Source organism: Mustelus asterias, chromosome 8 (genome assembly GCF_964213995.1).
Source record: "Mustelus asterias chromosome 8, sMusAst1.hap1.1, whole genome shotgun sequence".
Taxonomy (NCBI): domain Eukaryota; kingdom Metazoa; phylum Chordata; class Chondrichthyes; order Carcharhiniformes; family Triakidae; genus Mustelus; species Mustelus asterias.
The window spans coordinates 21,105,700-21,119,856 of record NC_135808.1 but is presented as its reverse complement, the minus strand read 5'-3'; the positions used below and the strand labels follow the sequence as shown (position 1 = coordinate 21,119,856).

The 14,157-nt window shown below is 44.5% G+C and overlaps 1 protein-coding gene across 1 annotated transcript in view; it reads left to right on the top strand.

Moving 5' to 3' along the window:
* Window positions 1-1,373: 1,373 nt before the first annotated feature.
* LOC144496913 (complement C4-like) overlaps window positions 1,374-14,157 on the top strand; it is a 124,421-nt gene continuing 111,637 nt past the window's right edge. The window contains exons 1-3 of the mRNA XM_078217530.1: window positions 1,374-1,530; window positions 8,768-8,960; window positions 12,072-12,252. Of these exons, the coding sequence (XP_078073656.1) occupies window positions 1,466-1,530; window positions 8,768-8,960; window positions 12,072-12,252 (439 nt within the window). The 5' untranslated portion in view covers window positions 1,374-1,465. The remainder of the gene's footprint in view (window positions 1,531-8,767; window positions 8,961-12,071; window positions 12,253-14,157) is intronic.

Genomic DNA, 14,157 nt, shown 5'->3' with positions numbered 1-14,157 from the left:
ATGGGCAGTACTGCGGGGGTCCCAGGCTGGTCAGCGATCGAGCTGGCCACCAAATAGGGAGACTGACAGACCGGGGCCACTGTGCATGTGCAGAGTTCTAGAACTGTCAGACTACGGTGTGAATAGGCCCCGCCTCCCTGGGTTTTTAATGAGATTCACGACTGGGACTTCTGCAGTGCACAGAGTGCGGAGATTCGGGTGAGAAGCCGAATTGACAGAACTGCCGGGATTTAGAACAGTTTTCCCACCAAATCAGCGCTTTTGGGAGAATTGCGGCCATTATGTTTGGTTCCCTCATCCAAATAATTGATATATAGTATTACGCTCTTTATAATAGACTCCAGCATTTTCCCTACTACTGATTTCTTTATATATATTCATGGGACATAGGCGTCGCTGGCTGGCCAGCATTTACTGCCCATCTCTAGTTGTCCTTGCAGGGCAGCTGAGAGTCAACCACATTGCTGTGGCTCTGGAGTTACATGTAGGCCAGACCAGGTAAGGACGGCAGATTTCCTTCCCCAAAGTACAGGAACAAAATGGGTTTTTCTGACAATCGTTTCATGGTCATCAGTAGATTCTTAATTCCTGTTGTTTTTTTGCTGAATTCAAGTTCCACCATGTGCCGTGGTGGGATTCGAACCCGGGTCCCCAGAATATTAGCTGAGTTTCTGGGTTAATAATCTAGCGATAATACCACCAGGCCATTGCCTCCCCAGGCTAATGGGTCTGTAATTCCTTGTTTTTTTGTTAGAAAGCAGGGTTATATTTGTCACCCTCCAATCTGCAGGGAGTGTTCCAGGATAGACAGAATTTTGAAAGATATAAACTAATATATCCACTATTTCCATGGTCGCCTCTTTCAGCAGCCTGGGATGTAGATCATTAGGCCCCTGGGGATTTTCAGTCCCATTAATTTCTCCCACACCTTTTCTGGTAATGCCAATGTCCTCCAATTTTTTTCACCAGATGCTTGATTCACTAACATTTCTGGGAAAATAATCCGCTGTTGGTTAAACAAAAGATCACGGCTCGGGAATCAAAAAGGGGAAACCAATATATTTCATCAAACTGAATTTATGGGGGTGAACCTCTCTGTAACATTGGTGAGAGATCCGGTGCAAACACAAAGCGAAGACAATGCAATAAGAGTGAACTTGGGAAGGCGAACTGACGGAAGAAGTCATAAGAACTCGAGACATCTTTCTCCCTCTGCAGATGCTGCCTGAACTGTTGATTTTTTTTCCCCCAGGATTTTCTGCTTCAACTTTCAAATAGACTTGACTTTGATCTGACACGATGTCTGGATCGCGCAGCAATGTCAATGAGTAACTTAAAATCGATATTATTGCCGAAATGTGTCTACAAAACCTCAGGGAAGGTTGTCCTGTAGCACAGTCAGGATAGAAATATTATATGCCTAGCTTTCCCCTACCTGCATAGTGTGGGGTCGCTCTCTACAACAATGGGACCATTGTTCTTCCTACTGTGCTGTGCTGTGTTTTTATCTCCAGCCGAACAATCACCGTCGTAAGTATGCTGTACAATGTGATTGCTTAATGCTGCTTTTCGGCAGGCAAAATGCAAAATACCATAAATCTGAGTGATGTTCCTATTTCTAAAATTTGAAGTGTGGTTATGTTCCCCGACAGAAACAAACTCTTAATTTCTGTTTACCCACATAAGTACAAAGTAGTGCATTGTTGCAAAGCAGTTGAGCATTAAAACCAAGGTCCAATGTGCCCAGTGGGTGGACGTAACAGAAACATAGATCATAGAAACATAGATGATAGGAACAGGAGGAGGCCATTCGGCCCTTCGAGCCTGCTCCCCCATTCATTATGATCATGGCTGATCGTCCAACTCAATAGCCTAATCTTGATTTCTCCCCCATAACCTTTGATCCCATTCACCCCAAGTGCTATATCCAGCCGCCTCTTGAATACATTCAATGTTTTGGCATCAACTACTTCCTGTGGTAATGAATTCCACAGGCTCACCACTCTTTGGGTGAAGAAATGTCTCCTCATCTCCGTCCTAAATGGTCCACCCTGAATCCTCAGATTGTGGCCCCTGGTTTGGACACCCCCACCATCGGGTACATCCGCCCTGCATCTACCTTGTCTAGTCCTGTTAGAATTTTATAAGTCTCTCTGAGATTCCCCCCCCCCCCCAAACTCATTCATCTGAACTCCAGTGAAAACAATCCTAACTCAGACAATCTTTCCTCATACATCAGTCCCACCATCCCCGGAATCAGCCTGGTAAACCTTTGCTGCACTCCCTCGAGAGCAAGAACATCCTTCCTCAGAAAAAGAGACCGAGGTAGTAACTGAGGTAGTCCAGCTAAGTTCTGCACAGTGTCCTGACCGGCCAATATTCGTCCGTCAACTAACAGCACTGAAATATGCTGACTGTGGAGTCTTCATCTATGCAAATCAACTGCTGCAATTGTCTGCGACACAGCAGCGACTGCACTTCAATGCACTGGTTCTGAATTCCAGAGCCCGCACGAAGCATCATCTAAACGCAAGGATTATTATTTAGTTTCTTTTGCTGATTTGACAGTTCTGAGCTTCAACAGAATTTGAACACCAAAATGAGCCTAAATGAGTCTTCTTGTAGGTTAGAAGAGGTCACTTCCCATTAATAATGAATAAACCATAATAAAACTGGCAAAAATGACAACTTACATAATATTGTCAGTCTTCCAAAATGGAGTTGTACTTGCCCTATTTAATGGGTGTACTTAAAATGTGGGTTTATTTCAATTACAACGTGGGTGTACGGGGGCACGGTAGCACAGTGGTTAGCACTGCTGCTTCACAGCTCCAGGGACCTGGGTTCGATTCCCGGCTTGGGTCACTGTCTGTGTGGAGTTTGCACATTCTCCTTGTGTCTGCGTGGGTTTCCTCCGGGTGCTCTGGTTTCCTCCCACAGTCCAAAGATGTGCGGGTTAGGTTGATTGGCCATGCTAAAATTGCCCCTTAGTATTATGAGATGCGTAGGTTAGAGCAATTAGTGGGTAAATATGTAGGGATATGGGGGTAGGGCCTGGGTGGGATTGTGGTCGGTGCAGACTCGATGGGCCGAATGGCCTCCTTCTGTACTGTAGGGTTTCTATTTTTAATTGCAAAGTAGGTTTATTGCAATCGTAATACGAGTTTATTGTGATTGCAGTGTGGGTGTATCACCATTACAATATAAATTGTAACAATTGCAATGTTTGTTTATTTCAATTGTAATGTTGGTTTATTAAAATTGCAATATGGGTTTATTACAATTGCAATGTGGGTGTAATATAATTGCAATTTGGGTTATTGCAATGGTAATGTGAGTTTACTTAAATTGCAATTCTGGTTTATTACAATTGTAATATTAATTATAATAGCAATGCAGGTTTATTCTAATTGTTAGGAAAGCAATGTTCATTTTAAAAAAATATTTGAATGGGCAAACATTGGAAAAAAGGTATAGTTTTAGGTGGGTCTAAATTAATGTTTGTGTGGCTGGAAGAGACCGATGGCTAGATTCATGCTGGACAAAGGTGTTTCTCTGTGTGTGGGTTGGTATCAATTTCAACTGGGATTCTATTGTGCTTAGAGAGGGCTACCATGTGACGAAAAAAATAGAAGTAAGGTGTTGCTTAGCAACAGGAGGTCACTTCCCAGAGAAGGGAGACTTCTCAGTTTCTTTTCAACTGAAAGTCGGAACAGTTGCAGATAGGAAGCCAGAGAGGAAATATCTCCCAACTCGACTTAAACCACGAATAATCGAGTAATGTGCAAGGAAACAGGCTCCAGAGAAACAAAGGACGGTTGGCTTCAGAGACCTGGAAATAGAACAGGATATGGTTCATGGGCATCACAGACAAAGCTGCAAAGTAATTGGCTGGTGAGAAATTAGGGAGAGGGGGTGGGATTCTCCCAATAGTGCTCAATTGGTGGGAAAACAGTTCTAGATCACGACTGATTTTTCATTGCAGCTTCAGACCTGAATCTCCCCACTCTGTGCACTGCAGAGGTCACAATCCTGAATCTCATTAAAAACCCAGGAGGGGGGGAGGGGGGGGGGCCTATTCATGCCAGAATTTGACAGTTCTCTAACTCTGCGCATGCGCAGTGGCCCCGATCTGACAGTCTCCCAGTTGGCTGACCAGCCCGATCGCGGCCCCTGCAACAATACCCGGGCCAGCCTTGACCTCCCCTGCCCACCTCCCCTCCCCGCCCCCACCCCTCCAGCAGTGGCGATCTCCCCACCCCCCTCACTCCGGCAGACCTCCCGGTCCACTGAACCCCCTCCAGGGTTAGACACCCTCTCCCCACCCCTGGGAGGCAGGCCTCCCCCCCAGCAGACCACCTTCCCACCCCCCCAACCCACCCCAATCGCTGGCCTCCCTCCAGCTCAGTCTGATCCCCATGCAGAGTGGCAGCAGGACCTCCCCACCCCCACCAGTCGGCCCTGGCCCCTGCTCACAATAGGCCCCCTCTTGGCACTGCCTGATGTACGGTGGGCAGTGCCAAAGTGTCCCCTGGGCATGGGCACTTTGCCCCTTGGACAGTGCCAGGAGGAACAGGCTGGCACTACCAGGGTGCCCCTGCCCAGGGGCCACCACACCCCTTGCCACCCGACCCCCTGGGGGGCCCCGATTGCCCCCCTTCACTGCCCCGGGGTCTCCAGCTAGTTCCCCGAACATGGGGAGCTACTCTAAACCCCGCCGGAATGAAGTACCCCTGGAGGGGTGGGAGATGCTATCGGGCCCAGCAAGTTCCGTGCCAGGCCCGATAATCACATTTAAAACACATTTAAAATATATGTTAAACACATTCAAGTGACTGACTTCACTTCCCACCAGAACTCTGCCATTTTCATCTGGTTGGGAGATGCACACGGGTCATAAATGCTCGCGGGGAACTCGTGAAATGGCCGACACGCGCTTCTCCCGACCTGACCCGCCACAAAGGTCGGGGGTCACAATGGGAGAATCGGGCCCCAGATTTCTAAAGTAATTCTAAAGTTTGCGATGTCTTGCTCCAGTCTGTGAAACAAAATTAAAGTAATTGAGAAGACAATATTGGCTGAATATCAGAGCTTGTGTAACAATGGAAGTCAACCGAGACAAAGGAATCCTGAATGGGGAGGTGTAAAATCTGGCTCTGCTTCACTGTTAAAAGTGGAGCAGAAGCTTTGCTTAAAAGTTTCATTTGAAAATCTTAGACTGGGTTTCGGAACGCAATGAAAGGAAAGCATTGCCACGAGAGAGGACTTTAGGACTTTTGGGGGTGGAATTTGGAAACTCTCATCTGTCAATCATCTGGGGGATCCTGAGGAGAGATGTACAGACATTGGTTTGCATTGAGAGCGAAGTGTGTATGTGACCACAGTCATTTTGTGTGAGTCAAAGGGACTTTGTGTGTCAATGAGACCATTGTAGCTTCAAATGTACTTTGTCATCTGTGTTACTCTTAAAACCGATGTGCAATTGTCAAATTAAGGCGGGGGGGGGGGGGGGGGGGGGGGGGACACACACACGGAGGAAAGGAGTATTGTAATATTGTCCATAATGTAAGTTTAACAAATATTTTTCCTTGTTGTAAAATCTAATTAGTGACCCCACAGCATTGTTCTTTCACATTTAATAAAAGAAATAAACCTTACGGTCTTTTGAGTTAGGGTTCCATTCTACAATCTTCCCATCCAGTTGTAACATCAATTGGAATCGTAACACAATTATAACGTGAGTTCATTACAATTGCAATGTCAGTTTATTACAATTGAAATGTGACTTTATTACAACTGCAATGTGACTTTATTACAATGGAAATGCAGGATTATTTCAATTGCAATGTCAGTTTATTACAATGCGAATGTATATTTAATAAAATTACAATGCAGGTTTATTACAAATACAATGTAAGTTTATTGCAATTGCAATGTGGGTGCATTACAATTGCACCGTGAGGTATTACAATTGCATTGTGGGTTTATAACAATTGCAATGTTTGTCTATTACAATTGCAATCTGAGTTCATTACAATTACAATGTCAGTTTATTGCAATTTCCAAGTGAGTTTATTTCAGTTATTGCAAAAAATGGTTAAAATGTTTAAGAGGTGGAGGAGCAGAGGGACCTGGGTGTAGAAGTGTATCAATCATTGGAGGTGGCAAGACAGGTGGAGCCATCAAGCAACAAAGCATGTAATGTTCTGGAATTTATTAACAAGGGCATAGAGTACAATAACAAGTAGGTTATGCTGAATTTATGCAAGACACCAGTTACAAGTCAACTGGAGTACTGTGTACAGTTGTGGGCGGAACACTATGGGAAGGACATCAATGCAGTGGAGAGAGTGTTGAAGAGGTTTATATTAATGTGTTCAGGGATAAGAAACTTCAGTTTGATGATAGATTGGAGAGGTTGGGACTGTTCTCCTTGGAGTCTGCGAGAACATTTGATCGAGAAGTTCAAAATATTAAAGGGGCTCGACTGAGTAGATCGGGAAATACTGTTCCTGGGTGTAAACTTTTTAAGAACAAAAGAGTACAAGTCTAAAGTGGTTTGAAAAAAAGCAAATGTGCTGTGTGGAAAAATAAACCTTTTCACACAGCGAGTGTTTCGATTTTGGAATGCATTTCTGGAAAGTGTGAGGGATGTAGGTTCAATCAAGGCATTCAAAAATGCATTACCATAGGTATTTTAATAGAAGCTATGCGCAGAAGAATGGGAAAAGGCAAGGGACGGCATTAAGTCATAATGCTGATTTGGAAAATAGATGCAGACATGATAAGCAATGGCGTTGTGGTATTGTCACTGGACAATAATAAAGAAAGATCCAGAGCATTGCTCTCGGGACGCTGGTTTGAAATTTGAAGTCATAAAAGCCTGGATTTTAACGTCTAATAATGATGATGAAATCATTATCATTGCCTATTGTCATAAAAGCTCATCTCATTCACTGATATCCTCCAAGGAAGGAAACCTGCCATCCTCACCTGATCTGGCCCACATGTGACTCCAGATCCACAGCAATGTGGTTGACTCTTAAATGCCGCCTGAAGTAGCTTTAGCAAGCCATTCAGCAGAAGGGCAATTAGGAATGGGCAATAAATATTGGCCCAGCCAGTGACGATCTCATGACCGAATGGAAAATTGGTCTCCTCTTGTGCCATAACAATTCTGTGATACTCTGGGTGGAATTCTCCAGCCGCATTGGTCTAAAAGCCGGAAATTCCTGCCCGACCGTCAATGGCGTTTCACATTCTCCGCAAATCACCTGCTAAAATTCCAGTGGCGGGCGGGATGGGGGGTTTGTTTTACTTGAACTGTGAGTTTAGAGTCATAGAGGTTTACAGCATGGCAACAGGCCCTTCGGCCCAACTTGTTCATGTCACCCTTTTTTTAACCACTAAATTAATCCCAATTGCCCACATTTGGCCCATATCCCTCTATACCCATCTTACCCATGCAACTGTCTAAGCGCTTTTTAAAAGACAAAATTGTTCCCGCCTCCACTACTACTACTGGCAGCTTGTTCCAGACACTCACCACCCTCTGTGTGAAAAAATTGCCCCTCTGGACCCTTTTGTATCTCTCCCTTCTCGCCTTAAACCTATGCCCTCTAGTTTTAGACTCCCCTCCCTTTGGGAAAAGATATTGACTATCTAGCTGATCTATGCCCCTCATTATTTTATAGATGTCTATAAGATCACCTCTTAGTTTGTTTCAGTTATAACGTGGGTTTATTTCAACTGAACTGCGAGTTTCTTTCCATTGCAAGGTGGGTTACTTTCAATTACGATGTGAGCTGATTTTGATTCCAATGTGAGTTTATTTTGATTGTAATGTAGGTTTATCTCAATTCCATTGTGGATTCATTTCAACTGCAGAGTGGGCTTATTTCATTTCCAATCTAGGTTCCCTACAATTACAACGTTTTCTTTTAACAATTGCAAAGTTGTTCAATTACGAATCGATTTTGATCTGGACTCATCCGACATGAAGAAGAAAAAAAGTTATCCTCGATATTAAAGCCTAGCCGTTCACTTAGATCGGTTGTTATTTACCTGCTGATCTCACAGTTCCCCAACTAAGATTAACATTTCTATAAGCTCCCAGATAGTGAGCTGATTTGGATTTTACAGAAAACCGAGCATTGGAAAGATTTACTTCAAGTGTGGAGAAGCTGGGAAATGTAAGGCGATATTTTCACGGCAGTTCTCCAATGTTGTAAGTCCTAACCTAACCTTGGGGTGGCACAGTGGTTAATGCTGCTGCCTCACAGCTCCAGGGACCTGGGTTCAATTCATGGCATGGGTGAGTGTGTGGAGTTTGCACGTTCTCCCCGTGCCTGCGTGGGTTTCCTCCGGGTGCTCCGGTTTCCTCCCACAGTCCAAAGATGTGCAGATTAGGTGGATTGGCCGTGCTAAATTGCCCCTTGGTGTCAGGGGGACTAGCTGGGGTAAATGCATGGGGTTGAGGGGATGGGGCCTGGGTGGGATTGTGGTCAGTGAAGACTCAATGGTCCAAATGGCCTCCTTCTGCACTGTAGGATTCTATGGTTCTAGGGGCTTCTGTAGTGGAAACCCTCAACAAGCACTGGTAATGTGGGCAACACTTGCCGCCAGAGTTCTCTGCGTATATGTGTGTGGGTGTGTGTGGGTGTGCGTGTCTGACTCTGTGTGTGTGTGGGTGTGTGTGTGTTATGCAGTGTAGGACTCCACATTGCCTATTGACGAAAATGTTTTTTTCACTTCTCCGTTTCCCTAGCTACTTAATTACTGCCCCCAACATCATTCACGACGGGATGGAGGAGACTGTCGCCATTCAGTTGGACGGGGCTGAAAAGCCGTTCACAATAGAAGTTTATTTGTTCGACCTGGTGACGTACAAGCATTGTTCAGACAAAGTTATTTTTGAGCTAAACGCCGCGAATGAGTACCGTCAAATTAAAAATATAATTGTAAGTAGCATCAACATGATCAACTGAAGTGAAGCACAACCACATGTTGCTTTGATTTTGCTGTGTGGCAAAGTCCGAGGCCGTTACTATGTCAATCTTACTCTGTCCTCATACGCAATGATAGACTGGATCAGAAAATAAGCAAAGGGGAACAGCTACTTATTTGCCAAGCTTGATGTCTTTGGCAGCTATTCCACCACAGTGCGATTAAAGTTAAAAGTTTATTTATGCGTCACAAGTAGGATACATGAAAACTGCAACAAAGTTACTGTGAAAATCCCCTAGTTGCCACACTCTGGCGCCTGTTCAGGCACACTGAGGGAGATTTTAGCATGGCCAATGCACCTAACCAGCACATCTTTCGGATTGTGGGAGGAAACTGGAGCACCCGGAGGAAACCCACGCAGACACGGGGAGAACATGCAGACTCAACTTTTGAGTTTCCAAAAGGATCAAACTGGAGAGGATTACTTTCTGTGTTCAAACTGAAATAAATTTATGTAGTTTCAGCTGCCAAACATCAGCTGTAACAGAACTAGACAGAGGAGATGCAGGGAGGATGTTTCCGATGGTGGGGGAGTCCAGAACCAGTCTGAGGGTTCAGGGTAGACCATTTATGACAGAGGTGAGGAGATATTTCTTCACCCAAAGAGTGGTGAGCCTGTGGAATTCATTATCTCAGGAAGTAGCTGATACCAAAACATTGAATGTATTCAAGAAGCGGCTGGATATATATGAATGGGATCAAAGGTTATGGGGAGAAAGTGGGATTAGGCTATTGAGTTGGACGATCAGCCATGATCATAATGAATGGTGGAGCAGGCTCGAAGGGCCAAATGGCCTCCTGCTGCTCCCATCTTCTATGTTTCTATGTAACAGATGCCATAGAAGGATAGAAAAGTCACTGTCCAGAAAGAGGTCATTCAGCCCATTGTGTCTTCACCAGCCAAAAACGAGAATGAAATAAACACTTAGCTCATTTTAATCAATTTTTCCAACACCTGGTCCATCGTCTCCCAGGTTCCAGTACTTCAGATACAGATCCAGGTACCTTTTCCATGAGTTGACCATTCCAATCTCAACCACCAACTTGGGCAGTGAATTCCAGACACCCACCACCATCTGGGTGAAAAAGGTTTTTCCTCATGCCCCCTTTAATCCTTCTGTCAATCACCTTAAATCTACGCCACTTGGTAACTGACCCCCTCAGCGAGGGGAAATAAGTCTTTCCTGTCTATCCTGTATAGGCCCCTCATAATTGTGCACACCTCAATTAGGTCGCCCTTTAGCCTCCCTTGTTCCAATGAAACCAACCCTAGCTTATACAATCTCTCATTATAGCTGCAAATTCATACAACTGGTATAGTTAAATGCAGTGAATTGCATTTTCTGTCTAACGCTATTATCGGGAGTTGCAAAGCATACAAGGCCCACATTCTCGACATTCTATGGGAAGTGAGCACAAGGAATTAGTTACCTAAGCCAAAACTAAAGGGAGCATCAGCACTTGCTATGCCCGAGAAATTGGTGTATCATACACATTGGTGTCATCTTCCCTGGAAGTGGTGAGACACTGGCTGGCCAAAGTTAGCACATAACAAGCTATTGACCATAATATAAATAAAGGGGGTTAACTCGACAGTCCTGACAGCAACTGTGGAGAGAGAAACAGTGTTAACATATTGAGCACTTACGACTCTTAGAATTAAAAGGAGGGAGGGAGATTATGGATTTCATACTGTCTCGGAGGCGCTTGAGGCAGGGGCAGTTGCATAAAAAGTCAGGTGTAGGTGAGAACTGGGAAAGATGCCATGAGTGCAAGGCAAGATCAAGCAAAGACTAGTTTGTATGCTGGAACAAATAGGCTTTTATTTGCAAAAGACTTGGAGCACACCCATGCTGATGAACTGGCCCAGAGACTGAGGCAGGGGGGTGGGGAGCAGTCACCTTTATACCTGGACCAGGGGGGGGGAGGAGTCTCAGACAGGGCTGGCAGGGGCATGCCCAGACATGTCACACACACACACAGGCAATAAGCTTAACAGTGGTTCACCACAAAGAGAGCGTTTATGGTAGTGGTAATGAATAAAGAAGTTGCTGGTAGTAGAATAAAGGTTCAATTGTAAAATGTGATAATAGCAGAATAAGGGTCAGTAATGCCTGCAAGCACAGCAGAAGAAAACAATGACAAATAACCCTGGCTGGGGAGGGGTGAGAGTCGATGAAACTAAAACAAATGAATTTAAAATGGGGGTTACGATGGAGGAGACAATATATGATCTGAAGTTGTTGAACTCAATCTTACGTCGTGAAGGCTGTAAAGTGCCTAATCAGAAGATGTGATTGCGTTCCTCAAGTTTATGGTGTGATTCACTAGAACATTGCCACAGGGCAAGAGCGGCCATATGGGCGTGAGAGCAAGATTGGCTATTGGTTAGCTTTTTGATTTGATTTGATTTATTATTGTCACATGTATTGGTACACAGTGAAAAATATTGTTTCTTGCACATGATACAGAAAAACATACCATTCATAAAATACATCGGGGGACAGAAAGGAGAGGGTGTAAAATGCAGTGTTCCAGTCATAGCTAGGCTGTAGAGAAAGATCAACTTAATATAAGGTAGATTCATTCAAAGGTCTGATGACAGCAGGGAAGAAGCTGTCCTTGAGTCGGTTGGTGTGTGATCTCAGACTTTTGTATCTCTTTCCCAATGGAAGAAGGTGGAAGAGAGATTGTCCATAGGGTGGGGTCCTCGATTATGGTGGCTGCCTTTCCAAGGCAGCGGGACGTGTAGACGGGGTCAATGGATGGGAGGCAGGTTTGCGTGATGGATGTGCAACCAGCTCTTGTTGCTGTCGCACATTGTCAATGACGGTGTCACACTGTAAATGGGGCATGATGTGAGTCAAGGCAGTACAAATTGGCCATGCTAAATTCTCCCTCAGTGTACCTGAACAGGTGCCGGAGTGTGGTGACTGGGGAATTTTCACAGTAACTTCATTGCGGTGTTAATGTAAGCCTACTTGTGACACTAATAAATAAATAAGAAAACATAAATGCACGAACCAGTTGTACAGCTGTTGAAATCTCCTGTATCAAACCCGCAGACTCGTCCTGATCGTATCAAGAGTGCTAACATCTGGTCACGTAGAGTGAAGTACCTTTCTCTTGTTGCTGAAAGCGCGGAACTGTTTCCAGAAAGGCGAATGGTTCCCATCCTGCTCTCGTCCAAAAGGGGATACATATTCATTCAGACTGATAAACCAATATACACCCCCAATGAAGTCGGTGAGTAACGCAATGATACGCATGTTTCAATATTTACATTAATTTAACAATGTCCAAAAGGAGAGACAGATGCTACAGCTGAGTGAAGAGTAAGAAGCACCAGGTTCTTATCCAATAATGTACTTGTTTTTTGACACTTTCTGACACCCAAAGATAACACAAAGATTGAAAAGAAGCATTTCTTAATATCCTCGTCAATGGATGCGTTATCAGCTGGCACTTAGACCATAAGACATAGAAGCAGAATTAGGCCACTCGGCCCATCAAGTCTGCTCCGCCATTCAACCATGGTTGATATTTTTCTCATCCTCATTCTCCTGCCTTTTCCCCATAACCCCTGATCCCCTTGTCAATCAAGAACATATCTATCTCGGCCTTAAAGATACTCAATGACCTGGCCTTCACAGCCTTCTGTGCAAAGAGTTCCACAGATTCACCACTCTCTGGCTGAAGAAATTCCTCCTCATCTCTGATTTAAAGGATTGTCCCCTTCAACCTGAGGTTGTGCTATTTAGTGAAGTTAGTTCTTGTGTGAAAGTTTGGTCACTTGGCACTATATTTAGCACTGCTGCCTCACAGCTCCTGGGACCCGGGTTCAATTTCGGCCTTGGGCGACTGCCTGTGTGGGGTTTGCATGTTCTCTGTGTCTGCTTTCGTTTCCTCCGGATGCTCAGGTTTCCTCCCACAGTCAAAAGATTAGGTTAGGTGGATTGGCCTTGCCAAATTGCCCCTTATTGTCCAATGATGTGTAGGTTTGATGGATTAGCCATGGTGAATGTGTGGGGTTACAGGGATAGAGTGGGGAGAGGGCGTGGGTCGGATACTTTATTGGAGAATTGGTGCAGACCCAAGGTTTTAAATGACCTCTTCTGCACTATAGAGATTGTATGATACTTGACTGAATTCAATGACAGTCTATGGGAGAAATCAGAATACTTCAATAACGACTGTAACATTCCACATCACACGAGTGTGAAAACTGACTTTACTCAGTAACCTAGCAGGATGCAGTGAAATTCATTTACCTGGCTGTATTCATCATGAATGAATGTAAGGTATAACCAATCATAAATTTAGCTAGCAAAACATTTGGACAGACATGCCCATGCCAACTCACTCAAAATTTGATCTACTAAGATACACATACCCTTCTTTCCCCTCATACCCTATCCCCCAGCGCCCTCTTTTCTTAAGTACAGAAGGAGATATCCAATGCTCTTCTGGAATGTACTATTTAATCTACGACCATCAGCTTTGCAAGCAGTGCGTTCCAGACCATAAGAAAACGCTGTATAAAACAATCTTCCACATCTGTCTGTTGGCTCTTTAGTCATTCATCTGATCTCTGGTAATTCTTTATAATCCACTTACAATATTTATAGCTCCCCTCTCACAATCTTTATAACCCCTTATAATCTATCACTTCTCTCCATAACGTGGTCCGTTCTAAGCAGAACAATCACACATTCTCTCGTCTTTCGGTGCAACCGCAATCTCTCGCCCCTTGGACCATTCCGGTAAACCTCCTTTGGACTTGTTTCAAGGCCTTGAAATGGCTCTTAAATCCTGGCACCCAGAAGCAGACACAATTGGGCAGCTGGGGCGTAACTTTGGATTGAAAATATTCAACCATCACATCCTTGCACATGTACTTGTTTCCAATCATGAAGACAAGAAGGTTGTAAGCTTGTTGACAGTATTATCCACGTGTCCTGCCACCGCCTAATACCTGCTCATTATGTTAAACGCAACCACCACCCCCTCTCTATCCACCACCACATCCCATACTGACCCACTCCCCAAGTCTCCCTATTCCTGCACTCCCTTCCAAATTTTACAATGAATTCATATAATCTTGCCCATTCTTCCTTCCAAAATGTACTATTTGAGTGATCTCTGGGGGAT